Raw genomic sequence first — 25,539 nt, 5'->3', positions numbered from 1 at the left:
GTGCGTGCCCTGCAGACATACAGACAACTCTTGGAGACCTTCGATAAAGTTCTTTATAGAGTCATTTCTCTCCCAGTAGAAATATGTTTTCAGTTTTTCTTCTTCAGGTTATTGTCTTTCTGGAACCTGGAGCTCACGTCTTTTTAATCGGCTGGAACCTGGGATTTTGAATGTTTCTTTCCCTTTGTCTTCCTTTGATGCAATGGGTGGGGTGAACCTCATAGAACTTCAGTCATTTACAAGAGAACTAGCTAATGAGACCCTCTAATTCATAAAGTGGAAAAGACATTTTTAGGATGGGATTCCATCTTATCCTAAGTCAGATGAAACCTGTCCTAAAAGTGCCTATTCATCTCCATTTTCTCCTTAAAATGGGAGTCTGCACAACTAGCTTCATGTTATGAAGTCATGAACATGGCTATCATGCTTAGCTGCCCTAGAGAATGCTACAGTATTGTAACCAGAGAATTAGGATTTTTTGTGAACAACACAAATAAATGAACTTTCACACAACAAATGTTCATTTCTGGATGTCCAGAATAGCCTCATTGAAATCAGAAGTCCATTTTCTCACTTGTTTGGTAGTGGAAGATAAATGGAAAGATTCTGATTTACACCAGATGAGAATCTCTATCACTAAGAAGAGAAGTGGAAACATTTTGATGAGGTCCTTTATTGTAAGTGCAAATGATCTCAAATTTTTCACTAGCATCATATAACAGCAGGAGTGAGCACATACTAGCTCATCAGAATAGTATCTGTTAGTCCTATGTGAGATGGCTTTCTATGTAAATCTGTCCATGCAAGCTTCATCTTAATGGAGATGTCCTGTATATCTGGACAAAGAAGTAGGTTACAATTTACAGTAGGCAGTTCTGAGCTTTGTCCTGTAACACTCATGAAGGACTGTTGTGCTTCAAGGGGATAGTGCAAAGTGAGCTAATCTGTTAAAGATATGTTAAGCCCAGCAGCTGTGTGGAGTTGTCATTTTGAAGGTACTGTCCTAAATCACTTGATAAGATGGATAAGGAGAACTTAGGTTTTTCACAGATTGCAAGACTGGGGTGGAATGCTGTTTTGTGGTTAGAGATGCTCAAAAAAAGCAACTGGCCCTAGGATGAGAGTAAGGTTTGTTCTGTAACTGTACCTTATGCTTTATTCCTTAGCAGAAGAATGAAGAAATGAAGCCTGAAAAATAAGTAGTGTTTTAATAAAGCAGGTTAACTGAGACAAAGTAGCTGGTTGGAGTGCTCTTTAACGTAGAATGTAGCATGTTGATATTTAAACATCATTGCCTATGTCTGAAATATTCATTTAAATACCACTTAGAATATATATATATAAAATAGCCTGTGTGTGTGTGTGTGTATATGTACACAATGGAGTGTGTATAGAAGTATATGTATGATACAGACACACACACATAAATGCACATACATACACATATATGTATTACCACTGTCTAACTCATTTTCCCACTGTAGACCAGCCCAGAGGGAAGAAAATATTCCTAACTTAGAGATTTCCACATCTGCCCTTCAGGCAGCTATCAGACAGAAACAGCATGGCTACATAAATCACTGTAAATCAGCACATTTTTCAACAGCACAAAGCCCTAAGCACAGAGCCACTTTAGAGCACACTGCTCCGTAGTTTGTACACGGACCTCCCATGCCAGCAGCAGGGAAGTCAGAACGTTCTATTCAACATCTTACAGTAACCAGATGCAGGATAAAGAAATTGCCTTTCAAAGCCATCGTCTGCAATAGGCCATTCCAAGAAAAACAGTGATGTCTAGTTTCCACATTTTCCCTTCTGCTTATTTTTCAGGCCTTTCATGCCCCCAGCCCCCCAAAATGAAATGCTCTTCTCCTGTTTTGCAAGCATCCTTGGGCTTCATTTTAGATTCTGAAGCACTAGTTTTCACTTGGTCCAGGCCAGGGTGTGCTGAGGGGGAAGTATGTATACCAATTCCTAGGAGTGCACAAAAAGTAATAGAAAACAAAAACTTACTGTTAGTAGCTTTAAATACCTACTGACAGCGGAGGGTATATATGACCCCTGGAAATTGAAGTAGTCTATAAACTGGAGAAAAATTGAAAAACTCTGATAGACAAACTGAATCCGTGAACATCTAGGTCTTTCTTTTTCCCAGTCCTCTTCTCGTAGAGGAGAATAAAGGTTTTCTCCCCAGTCAGAAAAGAAGCAGTTTCTGGGCCTCTGGTTGTAGTAGGAAAATGTACATTAGGGCAAAACAACAATCAGTTCAGCATTTTTAGCTGTGCCACTCTATGTGCAGCCCGTTTGTATTAAGGATGTTACTACAGGACTGTAGGCACACTTTGTTAAGTTGGCCCAAATTAAAAAATAAAAAGTCAAAAAAGAATAGTTGGGAGAACGTTCATGTGTTGCTCAGATTAAAATCAGACAATGACCTCTAACTAAAGACAATCCATAGCTGTACACTAACTATATCATGAAATGTAGAGCAGAACATTTCTCATTACTGTTTAATGATGAGCCAGATTCCATAACTGATCTTTACGCTTCAGCCTAAACCTGTCTGTCAGCAGCTTTCCCTTCTATGGGCAGAAATGCCCTCATCCCCATGCCCAGACTGTAACATTGGTCTTGGCTCTATTGCTTTATTACATTGATATTTTGGCTGGTAGGATGTAGCCCAGTAGAAATGAAACTTAATCTTTGCGTAAGACTGCATAGTATAAGGTAAAGAGAAGATACATGTTATGCTGTAGCAATTAACAAATTTATCGACATATTATCTTGATAAATGGTTTAATAGCACAGTAAAGAAATAATCTAATGCCTGCTCTTGAGGTACTGGAAAAACTGTCTAATGGACTGGAGCATGCTGCTTGTGGTTGAGGAAATAAGCCTCCTGACCTTCTAAAGACCAGATGTGGGACCAGTGACAAGAACAACACTGAAAGATAGATTAGAGCAGAAACTGTAGCTGTAGAAATATTTTTCCCCAATATAAGTAAGGTTTCAAGTATCTGCTATTTCAGAAACTGATAATTCTATGGTTATCAAACTCCAGTAACAGAAGAATGAAAGATCACCGGGCTGCTGGTGCCACAGGAGGGCACATTTCAACCAGTATGAAGAGCCTTTGGTGCATGAGACAGTGAAGGAACATGCTGGAATTCCATGGAGCCTGAAACACATGACAGTAAATAGTTTATAGTGACTTTTGTGTTTATTAACTGAGGTATACTTAATAGTCAAAAAGTCTTCTGATATAGTTTCATTATCATTCTTTTTTCCAAAGAAATACTACATGTATACTACACTGTCTAGGATAGAATAGCAGGCCCCTTGGTAATTTGGTGTTGTAAAATATAATACATTGCAAAGACTTAAGTAAATTGGAGGCCATAAAAATATTTTATGATATTAAAATGGAAAGCAGAAGATAAATAACAAGTCAACTCTGGTTAAGTTGTCATGCCTGTTAATCTGTAGCATAAACCCAAATTTGTAGTGGAATACCATTTTCTGAAACTAGACTAGGCTGGTTTCTATGCTATTAGGGGCAGGAACACCTCTGTATTAAAATTGTTTTTTTTTTTGTTAACAAGGATTAGCAATAGTTGTCCGGTTTTTGCTGGATGTTCAAAATAGCTCTACCTCAGGTTGGCCAGCTCTTGCTGGCTTCATCTCAGTTGCTACCAGCAAGTAACAAAAATACTGCTTTAAATTTGTCTTTCAGTGCCTCACATGTTTTTACAATAAAAGATTTGGGTTTTTTAATGAACTTAAAGCTAGAAATAGATGGGCCAGTATTCCGGATGAGTCACATTTTGGTCCATTGATTCAGGTTTATAACCCTCTTTCTCTCTAAACAGTCCTATTTTAATAGAAAGGCATGTTTTCACAGTAAAGGACAGCTCTAACGTGCATCAATGTGATCCCACTTTCTATATTACTGACTCTTCTTGTTTCTGTTCAGCCAAATAATCAATCTCATTAGAAATCTCATAGCCTTTGCTCATTTCAGCAATTCTGTTAGATTTGACATATTTATCTATTCCTTTGTCTACATGTGAGTAAGCAATGCTGGTTTGCACTTGTATCATCTTATATTGCTGCAGTAAAGATGACAAGGACTCTTTTCTAAAGGTTAATCACATATTTTTTACTTTTTTTAATAAGCACATTTACTAATCTCTCTCTTACACACTATCTTTTCTGTCAGTTACTTGCCTTTTTGTATTTCCTGCTGTTAGATCCCTCAGTTACACTAGCCTGGTGGAAACTGTTTGAATGTACAAACCAAATTCTCCACTGGGGTTTGGCTAACCAACAATCTATTCAAGTGGCTTTGTCTCCTGGGGATCTCTTCATCCTCTGCTTTTCCAGGTTATGTGAATATCCTTGAAAATATAGCTTTATCTGTGAAATGTCACTGTTTCAAGGGAGTGGATTTTACTCCTCAGACAGTTGAGGGGATTTTCTGTCCATTGTGTTACTGTGATTTGTCCACCGTGATCAGGCACACTCCTATTAATTCCTGCAAAGACTCAAAACAGAAAAGATGAGGAAAATGTGAGAGAAAAAAGGGATGGAGGATAAAATGTTGCTCTGTGTGATTTTTTTCTGAGGCTGGGGTTCAGTTCTCTGATCTACCGTGGGACTCAAATATGAGTTTGCGTGGGTTATGAAGCCTTCCTATCCTTTTGAAAAATAATTGTCTGCCCGGCAGGGATGTTGCTGAGTGTAAACTAAAGATGGCAAAGTGCCTAGCCATTTCAGAGATGGAAGGGGTAGTCTTATAAATAGAGAAAGGTAGTACTCTCATCATTACATCTCAAAATGGTAAGAGGAAGATTATTTGATCTGCCATCATTAAATTCACACAGGAAGTATGAGGCAGAACAGGGAATTGGATACAGTTCTCTCAGAAGTCCCACATAGTTCATCTTTTCTTGAAAAGTCCACTTCTGACAGCCTCGACAGAGCTGTGGGTCAGTGAATGGGTTACCCCTGGCTAGGTCTAAACCTCAAGTCCTGCAAATGCTTCCAAGGTGCAGCATCGCCTGTCCCATCTCACAGCCTGATCTATGTGCGGAAGAAAGGAAGCTTGGAGGACCCCACCAGGGCTCCAGGGCAGCTGGTAGGACACGAGGGCCTTGGCGCAGATCCTGGAGACCAATATAAGTTGTAGGTTGGTCAGAGACATGGAAGCTTGTCTTCACTGTCGTTTGTGTTGCCTGTAAAGAGAGGTGACTTCAGTTTTCACCCCTTCTAGTCTGCTCATCTAGTTATTAATACCCCTTAGCAAAAAGGATCTGCAAAATAGCATTGGCGGGGGGGGTGGGGGGGTGGGGGGGGAAGGAATGTCTCTTTCCCCCTTCTGCTTTATAGCTAAATTCCAGGATGAAAGGTTTGGGATTTGTGTGCCTGTGAACTGAGTAATTTGCTTCTGAAGCTACTTATTGTTAAAAATGAAAAACTGAACAAAACATCAAGAGAAGGAAGCTTTCCTTTTTCTGTTACTGTGACACTAAAATTTAAAAATTCTGGTCAAATTCCAACCATACGACTATTATTTTAAAGTGACACTTCTGAGATTCTCTCTCCATCTACAGGCATACTCTCCATAAAGACATCTGCATTTCCTCACATTAATTGCTAGGAAATGCAATTAGACCACAGCTTAAGTATGAAAATTAAGGGGATTTATGAGTCTATGCATTTTTTGTAATAAAATGTAGGGAAGCTATATATAGAAACAGTTTTCTGAAATTCTTAGCTTATACTGCTCTTTCCTGCTCAAATACTACTCTTTGTCCTCTTTTATTGCTTGAAATTTTCCTTCTAGTGGCCTCAGTTTGTAATCTGGAGTATAAATTTTTCTGTAACTAGGATTTATGACAAGGAGGCAGCACTGATGATGATATAATAAACTAGTGTTTCATCCAAATGAAGACATTTTCTGAGGTCCATTTCCTTGTGCCTCGTAACGCCTGGCAGAATGATTATCTCCTGGTAGATATATATACTTTGCATAACATTGCACTTACTCAGAATCTGCCAGATGATAGAGATACTCGTCTGAGGACTCAGTAGTTTGACCTCTTTCATAGTCCCACGCTTTCAGGCACTCAGAAGATAAAATACTACCATTGTTTCAGGCCACCATGCGGTGGCATCGGGACTGATTAGGTTTTCGGCGCAGGGGGATGGCCAGACCGCGTTTGGTGAGGCTGGGGCAGACTCAGAAAGAGGAGCGTAACCCGTAACAGAAACGACCTAAATTACTTCTGTCGCCCTATAGCCCGCTCACCCTCGCTGGGAGGAGATGAGGCTGAATTGCTGGAGTGGGACACCAGGTGGTGTCGGGGGCAGCGGTGACAGGATTTCAGTAGCAGGGGATGTGCGGGGGTGCCCTGTGTGGCAGGAGGCCACGAACTGCCCTGTGCTGGTCAAAGCCGGTTCCAGCCGGCTGAAACCAGTGTAAAAAGCAGAGGAAAAAAAATACCATGTGCCAAAACTTTACCCTGTTAGAGGTAAACACGCGGTGTCCCTGCTCAGATGTGTTTAAGGAAGAAACTGGCAGCAGCTGGGGGCTGGAGATGCACTTTTCGGTGGGGGAGTGAGGGGGCTCCAAAAACCCCTGAGGGACCATGGCTCTGGGGCGACCCACACTGGGGCAGGGACAGCCCTGAGGGACCGTGGCCCAGGCATGACCCGCTAGAAGCCACGCGGCAGGAGACCATGACCATGCGAAGCAGCTTGAAACTGCCCTGGATACCACCTGATCCCCTACATTGCCCGTCAGCTCACCAGTGGTATTTTGAGGGACTGAGTGTAACCTGCAGGAAAAACACCAAAAGCTGTGACTAGGGAGTTATTGTTTAATTGTGCTTCTTTTGTCCTCAGTACCTGAAGAAGCAATCAGAAGTTTGTGTGTTGACCAGTGATAAACTAAGTAAAATCCTTCAAGGCACAATGGTTTTGCCTGCAACCCTGGGTGTATGTCAGGTTTCCTCTGTTGCACTGGTCCATGGCAAGGTGCTTTGGGGGAGGATCTGGGGCTTGGTGCCGTGGGCCCCTGGAGAAACTGCAAGCCCTTACAATTCCCTCTTCAACCCTGGCATTTTTTTCTTATAGGCCAGGGTATGCAGAAGTACAAACATCTCTATAATATGTCTCTAGAATTTCTGTTGCATCAACGAGCCTTTAGATTTTGAATATATATATTGTAAGAATAAATGATCTGTTTCCTGTTCCACGTAGTGCTTTTAAATCTGTAGTGTTGGTATCAGTTCTGCTGCCCTGCACCTCCTCTCTTCAGGCATCTTGGCATCTTGAAGCCATTGGGAATATTATGGATATTATTTTGGATGAGTACTGATGTTGGAAATCTGATTTGGATCTTAAACTTCTAGCTTGCTATTGTAGGCTAATTCACCCGTGGCTAATAAAATAGACAAATTTCCATCGCTCTCTCATTTTTATTGTGGAGAATGTTTATGCTATTTCTGTTTTTGCTCTAAAGACTCTGAGCCAGTGTTTTCAGCTTCGTAATGGTTGGAGGATTTCAGAGATTTCCTACCTACTAGATTTATTATATGCTTTATCTAGACTTATATGCGATGGAAATATTATAATTACTACCATTTCATAGCAGCAGCTGAACAACTCCAGATATGCTGAATTGGCTATTATTTGAATAGGCTAAAAAGACAGAGCTTTCTTTTCAATTTTGGATCATACATATATGTGTATAAGTACCACTTGGGGTGGTGATCAGGCAGCAATTTTTACTTGGGAATAGAATTCCTACAGCATCATTTTTATATTATTTTTTCTAGTTTTTGAGAGTGGACCAAGACAAAGACAGAGAATGCAGCCTGGACTGTGCAGGGTCCCCCCAGAAGTCTCTCTGTGCATCTGATGGAAGAACTTTTCTGTCCCGGTGTGAATTTCAACGAGCAAAATGCAAAGACCCTCAGCTGGAAATTGCTTACCGGGGCAACTGCAAAGGTGAGCAAGTCAGAACTTTCCAGTAGCTTCTCCTGATCATAATGAAAGATAATAGACTTTAAATAGCTTTTGAAAATGACAGCTAGCCATGCTGTACTTTAAGAGTTATTGTAGAAGCAAGTAGATTGAAATCCCTGCTGTTAATTCTATAATAAGATGCTACATGAGTAAATAAATGCTAAATGCTAAATAAGATAAATTAATCTTTTTCCTTCAAAAAAAAGAAGACTCCCCCACCCAGTTACACGATAATAAGTCACTCTTAAGCAAATTGTAAGGTTAGGTCCTTGTTCTGAAGGACCGTTTCTTTGGCAGGCTCAGAGTAACTCTCGAGGCTGATATCTTTGTGTCAGTGTTTTGGTGGTTAATGCACAGAAATATTCTATAATTCATTTTCTTGAAGGAGGAATTAACCATTTCCACAAATAAAAAGCATTTCTTTATCACTGAGCCTGCTATACTTCTTTTTTATTTTGGTAGTGGATTCACTTTTACCTGTTCAATGAGAAAAATCGGTGTTGTGAGATATATTCCAGTGTCTCTGCCCATAATCTTGTAATTCTAAGAGTCCAAATTGGCTACTTGTGGGGTCAGCATTTCAAAAAATGTTGAAGTAATTTAAGAGCAAAAGCTGCAATTGAAAGCAATGAAATTTTTTTCCATAAGTCATTTCTATGCTTCTGTGAGGGATTGGTTTAATCAACACAGAGTTACCAATCAGAAGCTTTTTCCTACTAAAGAGCTACAAATAGAGAAGAGGTGACTGCGTATGACCATCCCTAATCCAAAAAAACGAATTGCAGTATATAAGCATCCTCAGGCAGGTGTCAGTTTGGTCCACCTCTCAAGATAAAAAAAAAATTCTTAATTTTGGACTGTGTCCTGTGGAAAATCTCATCTACGGTCCCTGTATGGCTGTTTCTTCACCTGCAGTGTGTGCATGGGGCAAGCACACAGCACTGTGCAAAAACACTTGTGCTAGTTTTGTATGAATTGCCTCAGCAAGCTTAGTAGCTAGATGAGTGTGATGTTCCTGTGAGCAAAATGGCTTCCTGAGGATCAGTGAACTTTAAGTTCACTTGGATTATCGTGCTGTATTTTCTGGGCTTATAAACAGATTTCACACATGATGGATTCACTGCTGAGATAAGCAGAAATCTGTGCAGGGCAGCGGTTACATGCAGTAAGTTGGAGGAACAAGGTCTTTCTTTGATGCCCTGTCTGTGTTAGGTCTGATTCTGTAAGTTATCTTGTAAGTTATCTAAAGCTCCCAGTAAATGAAATGAGAACTGGGAATGACCAGTCCCTTGTAGGCTCAGGCACACAACTGGGATTGTTTTTCGATATCTCAGAAAGAAGAACTGAATTGGTTCTTGTTTGATGTTTCTTGTCTGCTGCAGTTTGGTGTTCTGAGTTAGAGATGGTCAAATTCGGTCTTGTGTTTCCTAACTGTAATCATTTACCTAGCAGAAGGAGATCCAACTGGTTATTGTTGTTTTGATTTGTTTTAAAATGTAATCCACCCCAACATAAATCTGTGGTTATAAATTGCAGGAATTTTTGTACATCTGAAAGCTTGTAAACCCTCAAATAATATAATTTTGAAATTCAGTGAAATGGTTTTTAATGCTTAGAGCCCTCACAGGCCATTCCTAGCTACATCATCCACAACTGTGCAACATGTTCAGCCCTTGCACTTCAGTTCCAATACTTAGAAAGCATTCACAGTTTAGTCTTTTGACTTTTAGAGTAGACCAGTGCTAGAGAATGCAGTTATGCTAAGAGAAATGTGAGCTAATTCCCTTCTGAAGTGCAAGGTGATTCCCTAGACAATGGTTTTCTTTTTTAAAATGTAAAAGTAGCAGTGATCATAAAGATTTACTCTCCCTTTCTCTCTGTTCAAAAAGAGAGATAGGGGGGAAAAATTCCAGGGACCACACAGACTCAACCTCTAGGAGGCAATTTTCCACATCATCTCTCTCCATTAGCTCCAGCAAGCCTCTGAAGCTTCAAGACTGCTTCAAAGAGACATTCTGTCTCATCTTCTTCCTAACTGAAACACTATGCTCATTCCTCAGTTCTTTCATAATAAGCCATTGTATTACCTGATGGATCTATTTACTTATGCAAAAGGATAACAAAATGAAGCTACGTGAGCCAAAGTTTTTGTTACAGTCATGGACAGCAGAGAGAATTATTGTACGCTTTGTATTTGTTCATTGTATACATTTAGAGCATTTTACACTTTTTGCAGGAATGAGTTTTACAGTTTCATCTACAAGGACTTTTTTAATACAGATGTTTTGAATTGCCCTACCAAAAGCGTGTCCGACAATGCTGGCAAATTTTGCTGTAGGCAGTCAACAATTACAATTTGGAGAAGTGCTCATTTGCTGTTTATTTATTAATGTCTAGCATGTCACTACAATCGTAGACTTGGAATTAGACACCTTCAGCATCTTAAGTATTGCTAATAGCAAACAGATATCATGCCTTCATCAGCTGAGTGCTTCTAATCTTTCATTTAAATGAATGCAAACATCACTCTAATGTTTAAATATTTTTCCCTTGGTTATCATAGACACATGACTGTCAGTAATATACGTGGTCAGTATCAGCAAGAGACCAGTGCTATTTTCATTTTGCATTTTTGTAGTATTTATTATTTAATCAAAGCAGTCTTAAATGTTTGAAGTGACCAATGTCTTTATTCCTGCCCATGGCTGCAATCATCAGAAATATTTCAAGCTGTGAAAACAAGTCTGAAGGAAGAAAAAGATGATCCACTGGCCTAGCTGCAGTTTCAGTTTCAGCATTGCAAGAGCTATCTTTGATAGCCCTATCAAACATCCAGAAGCAGCTGAGGAAGTCCTCAGATTAAGACCCTTTTTAGGCAGTTGCCTTTGAGTGGTGAAATTTATTACTGCAGGTTTGCATTCTGCAAAAAGCAGAAGGTTGTTTTAGCAGGGTTAACCAGAAGATGACAGTTCCATTTCAGGACAACATTCAAGGTTTCAGAATTTGTTTTCATTCCATGTTGGGATGAAAATAAATCCTTTTAGAAGTTTTTAATCACTCCCCCTAAAGCCAACAACCAGTAATGCACTAAAACATGATTTTTTGGATCAAATTCTGAGGTTGTTAATACAAGAAGTGAAATGAATGTGTGCGTGTAGATGTGCAAGTTATGAACAGAAAAAGAGATGAGGTCATCTCTGACCCCCAAGTATAGGATTCACAGCTTTAAATTTCTGTCTGAAATCCAAGATCACCCTGAATCAAATAGAGCAGTCTGAAGTCTGAATCTGTCTCCTCCTCTCTTCTTCTCACAGGAAGAAAATCCCTCTTGGCCCCCCGCCCTGCACTTGTCCGAAAGTGAGATACTTCAAGGAACCATTTTATTTAATTTGAAAACATTGTGAGCGGCTTTTTGTTCAGTTCAGTGAATCTGTTAGAGATCTAAACACCTTGACAATTTATGACCCACAGTCTTTAGGAATGATTTTGAGTCCATCATTTCTTGTTTATACATTCAGAACTGGGATTTCTTTTTTACATCCATGAGAAAGTTTGAACCACCATCAGATTGATGTCTGCTTTCTTTTTCTTGCAAAAGCCAAATCTGGATTGAAATCCTTTAACCTCCTTACTTATTCTCAACATTTGTCTGATCTATTTGTTTTTGATTACTTAAATGCTAAATTACAAAGGGCTGGATTGCTTTAAAGTTGTCTTGTTTTCTTTCTCCATTACACTCTTTAATTCAAGTTTCATTCATAGCAAAAGTGGTTGTCTGAGGTAATGCTTTAGCACTGCAAAGGAAAAAATTTCAGGGCCTGGATTTCAAAGCAAAACAGTAGAATACATTGATGAACTTTATTCCTTCTTCTTTTCTCTCACTCCTGTCCATCTAGTTCCAGATGGCTGTAGCAGAGATTAAAATAGCTTGGTGTGTTTTTTCATATTTATGTCTTTCTAAAGTATAGAAAGAATGAACAAACCTGAAAATGAATAAGCCCTGAACTTTCCCCTCAATCCTGAAAAACAGCTCACTTTTGACAAAAGCATCACAATAGACTGTTTTGATATTATTTGTTTGTTTTTTTATATATATTTTTATTACGTTTCTTTTGTTTGCAGTCCACTTCCAGGCAGTTCTGGAATCAGTTGCTAAAGTTGGAAACATTATAAAAAGTCCATATCTTATAAAATTTCCAGCCTATTTTTGCAGTTTCAAAGGGTTCAAATAGTTTGCATAAACTATTGATGAATATCCACATTTTTCGATGATTTTCCAGACAAAATTGAAACTCTGAACTTCTGGAGGTTTGCCACTTACTAGAGACAGACATTTACTGTGCAGTAAGATTTTGAGTCTAATAAATAAATATATTTTGACAATTGAAAAGTATTATTTGTGTTAGGGGGACTGTTAAAGTATCTTCTATGACTGGAATCCGCTGCACACATGCACACACGTCCCGTGCATACACATATACTTCACAGTAAAGCTGACCCTGCCTAGCCAAAGAAACAAAATATACAAGAAGCAAGAAGGAAATATCACTGCTTTTAGACAGGGCAGAAGGACAGATAGGCAATGTCTCCCTGGTATATTAAACATTGCCAGGACATGATGTGACTAAGTAAGTAAGCTAGTAGAGTGGTTCCTGCTGAACTGTGGGCGTGGGCCAGCTAGCACATTCTCAAGTGCTGTGTGCACATGGCTCAGGAGTTAGTGTGCTCCTGGGACTGTTCCCAGGAGACAGCTTAGACACAGCCACTTTCTTTAGGGATGTAAAGCAGTTCAGCAGCACAGCCATGGACTGTTCTGTGTAAAGCTCTTCAGGATCTAGAAATATTCCTTGATACATTTAGTTTAGGAGTATAGAGAGCCAGAGCACTATGGCCCCAATCCTCACATGCAAGTGGAGTGAGTTTGATGCATAAATACTTACAAAGAACTGGGCAAAATGAAATCCTGAGAGCTAAACCTTTCTATTCTTACAGGACTTTCTTGATACATGTCAGGGTAAATCTGTTCCTATGACTAATACAACCTTGACCATGAGTCCTTTATCACTTGGCCTTGCTCCATTTGCTACAGCTGGTGAGGATGGGACTGGAGAGCTCTGCATGTTACACTGGAAGGCTTCATAACTTAAAAAACAGAGCCTTTGATACTCTCTATCAGTGCATGTGAAAAGTATAAATTGAAGTTTCTTGTTCTTGAAAATAGTCTCAAAAAAACCCATGCAGAAATACCATATTACCCCTCACCCCCCAAAAAAGAGAGAGAGAAACTGTTGTTAATTGTTTATAAAAAGCAAAAGGAACAAAACCCTTTAATTTACAGCCCTGAACTATGTAGTGGCCCATTATGAGTAGGGGCTGTTGCCCAGCACTGCAGTCTCCTGTAGGGCCAATAGCTACAGTCTTACAGTTAATGGAAATTTTACATGATTTGGAACATGGCATAGCTTACTCCAAAAGGCTGCTGTATGGAGACTGAAATGCACGTAATAAAAGCTAAAATCAGCTTGCTCAACAGAAATGGGAGAGGCATCCTCTTTAGACCCCTTGTAGCCTTTGCAGAAAAATCTGCTTCTCAGCTCTGTGAGGAGGAAGGCAATGGGGCCCAGGAGACATGCTGGATATGCTGCTATTGCCAGTACCTTCTGTCAGTTTCCTGTGTGTAGGAGAGGTTGTCATGGCATGAAAAATTCCCCAGAGCTGGATTGTCATGAAAGTAGGAGAAGGAACTTAGATTAGCTTGTCTACATGCTTGTCCAGACTAGGTTTGTATTATTCTGCCTGACCCAGCATTGCTCTTCTTCAGGTTTATCTTTTAAATTGGAAAAAAATACACCACCAGACAAGTCCCATAATAAATGAATATTATATTAATGATAAAGCGGAATTATGCTTTCCTTCTGTTTAAGGGACTCATGGCATGGATATTGTAAGTTCAAGTTTTGACTTGTTTTCACACTGTTTAAGGAGGACTCATCTCTCTAATCACTCTTTTCATTCAATATCATTTTTAGGCTGGCTTTCTGGGAACTAGTAAGTCCCCCCAAAAGCCTGAGGTTAGACACTAGTGCCCTGCTTGCAGTCTTCCAGGCTATGTGAGTTTTTAGATGGTGCCCAAGTATGTGCTATGCTGCAGCTAGACTTTGAGTGGCCTTTTGAGGCTGTGCCTTGTTTAGTTCCTGTTTTCCTGTAAAGAAAGAAGTACTATCCATTTGAGAGAATGGGGGTCGTGAGTAGTCAGGCTTCAGAAACTGGTTCTCAGCTGTGAGTAGGATAGCACAAAACTTATCTTTGCCATGTCTCTTACCAGCATGGAAGAAGTTATTATATGGCTTTGTGAAACTTCAGAGCACCTTGGATGAAAGATGCTTTTATAATGCAAACATTTTCAGCTTTTAAGGCAAACTGGCTTTGATGAATTTTTCCTAAATGTAATCTTTGCAGTTCAGATCATCAACTGCATTGGGGGTTTCATCAGAGGAAGAATTGGGTAAATATGTCAGATGTTTAGGGACTGACACAGAGAAAAAATGCCCGTTAGCCACAGAGTAGCTAGTATAACCTGACTGTAAGCAGTGGTATAGTCTCAGTACTTCTGCATGTGCTCAAACCTAAGCATGTGTTTAGTATGTGCTTCGCTGATTGAGGACCTCCTTCTTTGTAGTTTGCATTACTTTGTCTGACCAATGTAAGGGCGAATGTCTGTCCTAAATTGTGATATATAAGAGTATCTGAAGCAGGGTTTTTTTTTTTTTTTCATGAACCATTTTAAACATCCCTTATGAAAAAGTCTGCTTTTTTTCTGTAAGTGTTTAGAACTACCCTGTAAAATTTAGTCTCATCACTATAGGATGATACTGTACATAGAATATTCAAATTCTGTATTACGTCATGAGAATTTTTTATTACACACATCAGAAAAATACGAGAACACTTGAAGTCATTTCTGGAGACACCTATCAGTTTCCCCTCTGTTATAATTGATGGAATTTTTTAATCAGGATTGCTGCCCCGCTCATCCCCCACTACTGAACAAGGCTTTTCCCATGAACTTGGAAAATGTGAACTTTTATTTTTCCTGTAGCAGTTTTCAAATAGTTTTAGGCTTTTTAAGCAGTTTCCTGTGACAGTAAATAACATGTATTAACTTTTAAAACTGAAATTATGATGCTGGCTAGAGGTGAGTAGGGTTGAAAGTTTCTTTTATGCAACTGTGCCTTTTTCCCATTCTTTGACATGACAACAAGCTTTAGTCCTAGCTAGCTTAGTGGTAGATTTTCTACAGGAACAATAGAATTCTTCAGAGTACAGAAACTTTGAATGTGGATTGAACATCTCAGTTCCTGATGGACATCTCTTCATTTCCCACTTCAGCATCTTCAGATCTGAAGTCTACCAAATCTGCTAGCTGATGGCATCTTGTTCAAAGAAAGCAATACTTATAACAGGAGTGTCTAGTGGGGGAAACACAAGTTTCTTCTCTCCCATGGACTGACGAGAGAACAATGACTAGCTTCCCACAGCAGCTCATTTCACAGTTTTGCTGGTGGTGTGAGGTGAGTTAGAACAAGCAGCAATTTAGTTCATCTGGGGTCATTTGAACTTTCTGTAAGCATTTAAGCTCTTTCTATGAATGTTTGCTAAGATTTAGGCAACTTGTAAGGAGGAAGCTGAATAGCACATGCAAGATCTGTGAATTATGAATATCTGTGGCATTCCGATTGTGGCTACTGGGAATGTTTCGCTTGAGCAACAAAGCCTTCATCTCCCATGGAGATGTCCCTCTTCGAGTTAGCTGAGAGGAACTCCTATTGGCTTTAGCTAAAGTTTGCCATAAAAGGGTTCAGCAAGCACTGAAGGATAATGCACTTGAAATGTCTTTTTTTTCTTGTGTCTTCTTTTTCTCTTTTTTTTCTTTAAATAAAAATAAAAATATTTGTTCCCTTTCTCAGTTCATTTTTAATTGCATGTAACTGGCCCATAATTGAGGCACTGGAGATTAATATTCTGAATGCATTAAGTGGGTTAGTAATAATATTTGGCATCCTGTCTTTGTGATCAATAGAAAAGCAAGTTAACATGTACAGTCCTGACAGTGTATCTGTGCCCTAACCTGGAGTGCTTGGAGCATCCCAGATGAGGTGTTTGGATTTTTTGGCCATACCGTTCTTGTCTTCTCTACTAGTCCTTCACTGAAAGAAGACATCTGTAATGGCTGGATATTTGATGTAAATCGTTCTCACTATAGAAGTGTAACCACCAACTTGCATTACATTTCCTTATTTCACTGTCATCATGTAGCAGCAACCTGGATTTGCAGTATCCATTGAACTAGCAGTAAAAATACATATTCTGGCTGGCACTCAGAGTATGTATTCAGGCTTTGCAGAGGTGGCCCCAGCTGGGCCTTGTTGCTTCATGAACACACCAATGATAGCCATCACACACAGCAGTAGTATTGTTATTCTGTAACTCAGCAGATCCCCTTTCTCTATGGGAAACCCTAGATAGCTCATGTTTAGCTTAACTCATTTATGGTATCTTAAAGAACCTGCCTGTTTAAAAATGCCATTCTTTTATGGGCTATCATAGACATAACAAAAGGTACTATCTTCATTCTCAGGATTCACATAAAGAACTGAAGCACATCAAAATATGAGTGGAATTTCCCATAAAGAGGTATTTTACTATTTATTATTTGCTTTCCTTAAAAGAGAGAAACATCCAGCATTTCCATTTCATTAAAAATGGGGCTTATACCAGTAGTGAGAAGTTTCACACATTTGAATTATTAGTAGAATGAATTAATGACTGAATGACGCACATGTTGCAGTTAGTAATTAAGGTTCCTTTCCCTCCTTGGATAAATATACTGGTGCAATATTCCCTTTGTGGAGACGAAGGAGCACACCACTGGTCTGTAGTTGTCTTAGGACTTGAATTTTGGGCTCATATATTAGCTGTGGTCCCATAATGCAGGAACCTGAGCATTCTTTGGGGAAAGGCTTCTGTTGTCGCTTAGCTAAAGAACTGGGCTATAAATGCTGGAAGTGGTCTCTAAGTGTACACCTAACACTGTATTCCTATGGAGGCTGCCCACAAGCTTAGGTTTGTCTGTGAGCAGGGTGCGAGCCTTGAAAACAGAACAGTTTTCACTTGTCCTCTTCACCTCTCCCTTTTTTTTTTTCTCATCTTTTCTGAGGAAACAGGAAAAAAGAGGGATGCAAGTTTTTAAAATTCTTTGGGGAAATAATAAAAATTAAAAAGAGGACATACTGAGAAGTGGTATAAGAATAATTTTGAAAATGGGCCTTTTCCTGGGAAAAACTGATTATGGGGCAGATTTTAATTAAAAAAAATTTTTAGCTAGGATCATTTTCCTCCTCTTGCAGACATACTTTTTCACTGTGGACACTGAAGTTTCAGCTGTAGGTTGATTCTGCATGTTTCTGAAGTGTAGTGTTGGCAAACCTGATAAAAGTCCTGTCAGACTCCAACCTCTGTGTGTTTTGTGTCAGAGCCTTCCTTAATTGACTGTTTTGTATCAAGCTATTGTTGGAAGGAGCATTAATTTAAGAAATAAAATATTCAACATCTTGATGAACAAAATGAATCCAATAGAACATAATTTATGTCAGGCCTAGCAGCAGGATAAGTAGCCTCTGATTGTGCTTGCTCGTAGGTACTAAATGGGGGGTGCATAACATTTTAAGTATGCTCGGTGTGTTTGCATGTAGTAGTTATATATGTAGTAGTTTTATGTAGCAGTTTATATGTGTCCACAAGTACATGAAAAAAGAATACTCCATTTTTCTTGATAATATTTCTCCAAACAGAATTTGCCTAAGCCAGACAGAATGTGCAGGAAGAAGGAGTGTAAGAGCATTCTTAGGCATGAAAAAAGTACCTTTTAAGTGTCAAATATGCTTCCAGTCACTACTGCAATTGTGTAAAAAGTCATCTCTTTAATTTTGTAGAATTTTTATTTCTGTACATGTAGTGTCAATTTATGTTTCAGATTTAATCTAAAATGAAAATCTAAAAGCAAATGAAATAGAAACTACTAGTGCTAAAACAATAATACTATGCTGAAGACTTGGAATCACAAATAGTTGTAAACCTCCTCAAATTTTCAGTGCAGTAGTTACAAATTGACCCATATTAGACTTATTCAAACTATTTATCAACTCTGTTCCATTCAGAAAGCCTAGTCTCGTCTTCGGTATGTAAGAAAATCAAAAAACTAAGGGTGATTTCTGGAGCTTCAGTTTTTCTTGCAAATATTTGATTCAGTTCTAGTCACATTGTATCTCTCCAAATGTGATTGTTAGCAAATCAAGAGAAATATTATTGTGCAAAGAAGGATTCCAGCACAGCATTCCTTATTTTATCTTAAAGCTTAGCTATCTAAATTGCTGGGCAGTTGCAAAACGTAAAAAAACACACTGTCTGCCACTGTTAAATGCCAATTGAGAAGAGTTTAGGCTAAGATTGCTCTACTTTTTTGTTTGAATTCAGAATGCAGCAATAAAAATAAACAGTGAAAGCATCAGCCAGCCCTTGTCACAAAGCAGAAAGTCTTTATTTTATGGCTGTGTCAGGCTTAATGTCTGTGCTGACATCCTTTCCAACCCAAGAGGCTAATGTTCTACATCTTTGAAATTGAAACTTTGAGCACTTATAACTTGTTATGTGTTTCCTATCGCTACAGAGTACAGCTATATATGCTTCATTGGTCCAGACATGATCAGCTATTTGGAATACGCATTGACCTAGGTCAAATATAGAAAATTTCCATTTTGTGAGTAACATATAAACCAAACTGAGTCTTGTGCTCTGAATAAAACATTTCTGTGCTGAATGAAATACAAATTAAGGCCATTTGACTTTTATCATATCATTACCAATTAGCAGAAGGATATAAGAGGGAGAAAGAACCACAGAAGTGGGAAAAAAATCTGATTCATTGTTAGACCAATTCAGTAAAGTTCTCAAATAGATAGCTAACTTGAAACAGTTTAATGATGCACTGTATGCTTTTAAATTTAAGGGCAAGTGTATATGGGTATTTTGAGGCATAATGGAGGGGCATAAGGGAAACCTACAGAGAAACAGTGAGAGGTATTTAGATTAGTCCATACTAGGTCTGCTTGCTACACAGCTTTAGAAACGCTTTCTGTTTAGCGTACGAACAGCTAAGCATCTGTGGAAAGACCTCAAGGGAATGTTTTCTTCAAACGATTAAATTTAACCACTTTATAAGTGGTTTTAAAAAATTGATAAATGTTTCTGATCTGTTCAGTGGGATATTCCATCTGTAATAACATAACTAAATAAACTATTAAGATAATTTTATGCATAAATACATAACAACCCTGTGTCATACACAATAATCTATTTGAAAGCAAGTGAAGGCTGCTTGTATTGGCATTGGGAAAGGTACTTTCTTACCTTTCTTACTGAAATTATATAGCAAACCAAAAAATACTGGATGGACTAAATCAAAATCTTTGCAGTAGATTTATCTCTTTTTTTGGCAAGCTGTTTACTTTTCCATGAGAGAATGTGGGTTACATTTTCCTGTGGAGCCCAAATGTTGCTGTAAGTTTGATTGCATTAAATGTCACTTTAAAGGTGGTATTTACACCCTAGATGAGTTTGTGTCATTGTTTTAAAGATAGATAAACTTCTACTTCACAGTAATAAACTTCTCTGTATGATATATTATTCAAGGATTAGCCAGTAGAGTTAAAGTTGATCATGTTTTTTCTTCCAAAGCTCAGTATTTTAGGTGCTGTGCTGTTGGAAACAGGACATAAAATAGATGAGTTCCAAGTCATTCCTACACTGTTTGTGAGGCTAATTCTGTTCTAAGAACTTCCTTGTATACTACAATTTTTTGTTAACTTTAGTGCCATTCTAGGAAGTCCTGTGCTTCTGAATCTGGTTCTAGATTCTGTACATATGTACCTGCATCACTCCATTTAATAGGTGAAAGTCTTTGCTGTTCCATATAGAAGCTTTGCATAGCCATAAATGACATTAAATTTTGTCTGTGCCAGATACTGGACTCCACTGCAGCTGCCAAGTAATTGTAGTACAAACAACATACAGGTCAATGTGCTAAAAAGCACAGAGCCCGGTACTGCCCCAGTTTGACAGCTAATACTGTCCAAGTGAGCTAATTTAGCATAAATTCATGTCTCTTCGTGCTCAGTTTCTGTGCTAGGAGAAGTCTTTCCAAGCAAGCTTCTGGAATGTAAGAGCTCATTTACTTGGAGTAAAGAGATTAGAATCTCACTCAATTGGCCAATGAAGTAATTCAAAATTACAGTTGGGCATACATATCTGCAAAATTAGTTTTTTCCATTGTCTGAATATAGGGAAATAAAGCTTCATTTCAGCTTTCTACAGATCCTAGAATCAAACAGTCTTCACCATGTCATACACCAAATTGCTGTTGGAGTCTCCTGAATTGCTTCCCTACTAATACTTAAACGAGAGGAGAAATAAAGTCTAGTGGGAATTCCAGTCAGAAACCAATAACAAATTCAAGTCCCTGTTTTTCCATTAAATGGTTCCAAAACTTTAAACAAAAACAGATTTAAAAAGAAAGTAAAGCTTTTGTTTTAGAGCTCATTACATTGTAATGAGGTTTATTCCAATGATGCACAGCGTTGCACAGTGCTTTTCCTCTTCCGACACCTTGCAGACTTGGAATCTGCTCTGATCTTGGGTTGTGTGTCACCAGTGTCGTGCCATTCACTTCAAAAGAGCTATGACTCCTTTGGCCAGGTGCTATGATGATGGAAATCAAAGCTGTGAGCTGATTCAGTAAGCACAGAGTTGTCAGGTTAAGTCCCACCATCTTTTACTCTCGGTCTTCCTTTCAAGATAGATCAGGGCCATCCTGATCTGAATCATCCTTGTTGTAGCTAACAAGGAAAGATGAATCTGTGTGTGAGAGACTGTACTGGAATCCTCTTCGATGTCAATACTCCTATGAGCTTCCTATTCGCAAGCCATTTAGGCCTAGACTTGTCCTACCAATCTGGGGTGCATGTATGAGTCATCTTCATTGGTTACACTTGTGTGAGGTGCACAGAGGGGCCCTTAGACAAGAATTCGCCACTGCTGAGTGCCCATATAGGACTTAGCATGGTTGCCCCAGCATTTGGCTTCACTGTGCAATTGTAAGCAATGGACATGTGAAAGGCTGGTTTCTCTACAGGTTTGGGCTTATGCTTGACTGATTTTTGTTTGTTAGGAGCTGCAAGGTCTTCCTACATCTATGGCATGTTTAGTATCTTTCTCTTGTGTGAATACTTCTGTGTGAGCTCATGTTTCAGACTTTCTTGCAGTCAGGGCAAAAATTAAGTTTCTTCTTTTTCAACTGTTATTTTCCATAAGGTCTAGAACATCATTCTCTTGGATTCTTCTTTTCCTCTGGAAAATTTGGCTGAAATCAGGCAGTAGAATCAAAAGATACTGTGGCTGGAACACGCAGGCAGACACTCAGATGGTGTAATCTTACAAACTTACCATCAAAAATGTGGTAACTCCTTTCAACTTCAGTGATGTATTTGGAATGACTTTAGCTCTTCTGTAATAGTAATCTAATGTTCATTAGTATTCCGAGGAAGAATATTTTTATATGTCTTCTTTTTGTCTTGACAACCCTGTTAAATTTCTTCTATCAGGTTTGGATTGCATCTCTGTCATACTTCTTCCCCTATGGTAATACCTTGATGAAATAAAAAATCAGAGCTAGGAATAACATTTTGACTATTTGGTTTCAGATGCTTAACCTGAAAAGAGAACTTCCTCCTGAGACTTTTTTTTTCTTTGATATAATGAAGGACATTAAAGCTCAACAGCTTTAAAATGTTTCCATGGTTATGATACAAAACAAGGCTTCAAATATGAATTTCATATTTCATTAATTTGGTCATTGTTGTTTTTAAAGAATATTAGATCATCTACGAATAGGATGCCTTTAGAACATCAAGCTGTTTAGAAGCAAAGTGGTGGACAGTTTGGAGACCTTCTCTTTCTCTCTGGCATGCTTTTATTATAATTCAAATATTGGAGATAATATATAAACCTGCTAGTACTATAGCAGAGACCTTATGTGATGGAATTTATATCACTTTTCCTTTTAGACTTTTAAACCACATGTCGTTCTAGAAAAACAAAGACAGAGGTCCAACAAAGAAGTCATTTATTTTCAGTTAAAATACTAGCTACATTAAAACCACATGTTATTAAGTACTGTATATCCAAACCATGCTCAGAATAAGGCAAACGACACCAAAGGTTGGTTAAAATATTTCTTGTTTTTTTCCCAAACTTTGGCAGTGCATATACTAACAGGTTCTACCTGAGCTGCACAGTACATTAATTATAATTTTTCCTTGATAAAAATCTAATAAGCTATTAAAGTACCAGAGTACAAATTATTTCAGTCTGTTATTATCTTTCTCATAGTTCTGGATGGTTGAACTTTTCTCTCCAATTTAGGTGGCACTGCATCTCTGTGAATATCCTTCCTGAAACAGCATAATATGATTGAGTTTATTTAAGTCTAAAACTTAGATTTTCCATGTAAAACATCTTGTACTTCAAACATTTTACCAACCTGAACTGTCTACTAACACTCATAATGTTCCTGTGATATAAGTAAAATCTCACTTTACAGAAGAGTGAAGTAAAGCACAGAAGTAATGCATGCAGGTCCAAGACCAGAAGGGAAATCACTGTGAAGATTAGAATTAAGGGGACTGAATTTTATGTTCAGGGCACAGATACTGAGGACTGGTTTCTTTCCTCAGTATACTGCACTTTCCAGACCAGATTGTCTAAGGACTTCAAGGGAATTATTTGCACTAATTTTGATAGATAAGTTGTCCAAAGCTTGATGGAGCTAAGCAGTGAAGAATTCATCCTGTTCTACAGACAGGTTTTTGCAGTTACATAGAACTTCCATGTTGGCTCTGTGCATATATGGCTAAATGGTATTGGCTCAGAGAGGCTACTTAGGAGACCAGGAACTTAACTGCCTCATGCTTATGTGACAGAGTAGCTCTTGGGGACTGTTAAATGCTGAAGAAATGTCAAGATGTACTGGTATCAAATGGGGAAATGAAAGTGCTGTTGCCATACTGTTCTGATTCTGTTCCATATGCAACTTGCATAGGCTAGAAAATCTGTCCCTGTGCTAAGAATTTACAGTCACTAACCACCACAATGTCTTTGTCTCATAAGTAAACACTGGACAGTTTTAGTCTTAGAATGCTACCAGCCATTTACTGTCAAACAATCTTTAAACAAAACACAGATCAGAAGCAGTATTTTCTTTCTGCTGGTATGCTTGAGATTATTCTAATTCAGATGTTACAGTCACATCTTGAAATCATTAATGCTACCTTAAGCTTGCCTGGTATTCTCATTTGTCTTGAAATTCTTAGCTCAAGCAGATCCTGAAATACTGATTCTGCATCAGCAACTTGCTAAAATTTGTAATTACCTTAAACAAAAAAGGTTGTTACATGTCTTTTCTCAGTCTTCGGCTGCCTAATCAAAGTGTAAGATATTAGACAATAGAAACTCTACTGAATTAAAACTATTCAGTTTGCCACCTTCTCTTGCATAGAGACCAGTACCAAGTAATGTGTGAGATGGTGTAAGGAACCACACAGTGGACAAAAAAGGTCTATGTGGTAGGCTTGACTTATGTCTAAATCATAAACTGTTCCACACATTTTTAGCATAATATGTATGAAGTATGGAAAAAAATATTATTATACTCTCCACTCCCCCAACAATTCCCTGTGTTGTGCAGTAAATTTATTTTAATTTTTTTACCAGCCTGGTAGTGGCACCCATCGTCACAACTCAGATCACTCCCTAACTCAAGTAAATAGTGCAAACTCATAGTAGGAAGTACAAGGCAGCTATGTTCCTGCTGTCTTCTTTGCCTTTCATAAAAAACTAGAAAACTGGTCTTACTGCTGCTACCATCAGCACTGAGAGAATACTGGCAGCTCTTACTGTATCAAATCAGCAGGAGAAGCCCCATATCTTCTGCCTTTTTGGCAGCAGCGAGGGCAGCAAGGCTGTCTCTCAAGGCTCTCCTTCCATCTTCCATCTTGTCTCCTTGTTCTACCTTCCCTTCTTTGCTTCACTTTTTTCTGATCTCCTGCCTTTGATATGGCAAAATTTCAGTTTTGTTTACACTGTTTGGCAGCATGAGCACACTTGGGCAAACGAAAAGAACTCATAGATTAAATAGGCCGCCAAAGGGTAGGAAGAAGAACACAGATAAACTGGTGACTGGCATATGATACTCAGTAGGAAATGTTACTGACAGGAAGGTGAATTAGGATGATACTGACCAAAAGCAATTATGATACAATTATTGTCTTTCATTAGTTTTGTTTCCAAAAAATAATCCAAGCTACTGTACATTATCACTGATTATCATTTCCATTCTCTTTATGTAGGTCTCAGAGCCTTCTTCCTTTTTTCTCTTTAGGTTATCACCTAGGTTATCACCTACCTTTACATTGCATCACTGAACTGACTTGTCTTCTCCCTTTTTCTAGATGTTTCCAGATGTGTGGCTGAGAGGAAGTACACCCAGGAACAAGCTCGCAAGGAATTTCAACAAGTGTTTATCCCAGAATGCAATGATGATGGCACATATAGTCAGGTTGAAATTTTTTGATTCAGTATTTACATGTCTGAAAGGTTAGAATTTGTATGTGTTTGCAGAAAATGAAGAAAAATATAATGTAATGAAATGTAGTTTCAAAAGGGAATGTAATTTGTGCTAACACTGAGGTTAAAAAATGGAAGGAAAATTTATGTTTTGTGCCAGCTGAGTCCTTGTGTTTTTTTCAGAGTTGGCCAGCAAAAGAGCCAAACATTACTGTTGTTAATGTGATACATTCCCTATTCTTCTAGGCTGAGGCAGCTGAGTCATTCTGGTATCCCCCAGAATACTCATCAGATGGTAAAATATTTGGAATTCCTGATCTGCTCCTGATCTGAACCAGAAATCTTGTGATGAGAGTCCATATCATAGTGCTAAAGCATGAATCATATAGGACTCTTCCCTATTCTTAGCTGAATTTCTGTACAAGCATATGGCCTGAGACTAATTTATGTAGGTTAGATCATAGAATTCAGAAGGGATGCAGTTAAAAGCTTATTCTTTGATATATATTCTAACTATGATTGTTTTCTGCTACCTCTGTACTGCATTTAAATCTCAGAGTTGTGCAGAAGACAATCTTCCTCAGTTTAAGAGTGGTGAAGGAAGTGATATTGGCCCTCAGGAAATATAATGCAATTGATTTCTAAGAGGAATTCCAAGAGTTTCCTTTCTGACAGCTTGGGATATGAATAATGCTGGCAGAAGCACTGTGTCCTGCTCTCTCAGTGGGTGGAACAATATGTTCTCTATGTGGAAAAAACCTCGAGATTGCTTAC

General features: G+C 38.5%; 1 protein-coding gene across 7 annotated transcripts in view; it reads left to right on the top strand.

Moving 5' to 3' along the window:
• Positions 1-25,539, top strand: part of SMOC2 (SPARC related modular calcium binding 2) — a 146,336-nt gene that overhangs the window by 36,849 nt on the left and 83,948 nt on the right. For all 7 annotated transcript variants that reach the window (XM_064509307.1, XM_064509304.1, XM_064509306.1 and 4 more), the window contains exons 2-3: positions 7,842-8,013; positions 24,651-24,757. In XM_064509307.1, the coding sequence (XP_064365377.1) occupies positions 7,842-8,013; positions 24,651-24,757 (279 nt within the window). The remainder of the gene's footprint in view (positions 1-7,841; positions 8,014-24,650; positions 24,758-25,539) is intronic.

Source organism: Dromaius novaehollandiae, chromosome 3, assembly GCF_036370855.1.
Source record: "Dromaius novaehollandiae isolate bDroNov1 chromosome 3, bDroNov1.hap1, whole genome shotgun sequence".
Lineage (NCBI taxonomy): Eukaryota > Metazoa > Chordata > Aves > Casuariiformes > Dromaiidae > Dromaius > Dromaius novaehollandiae.
The sequence above is the reverse complement of the archived record's forward strand: the minus strand, read 5'-3'. Positions and strand labels throughout refer to the sequence as shown.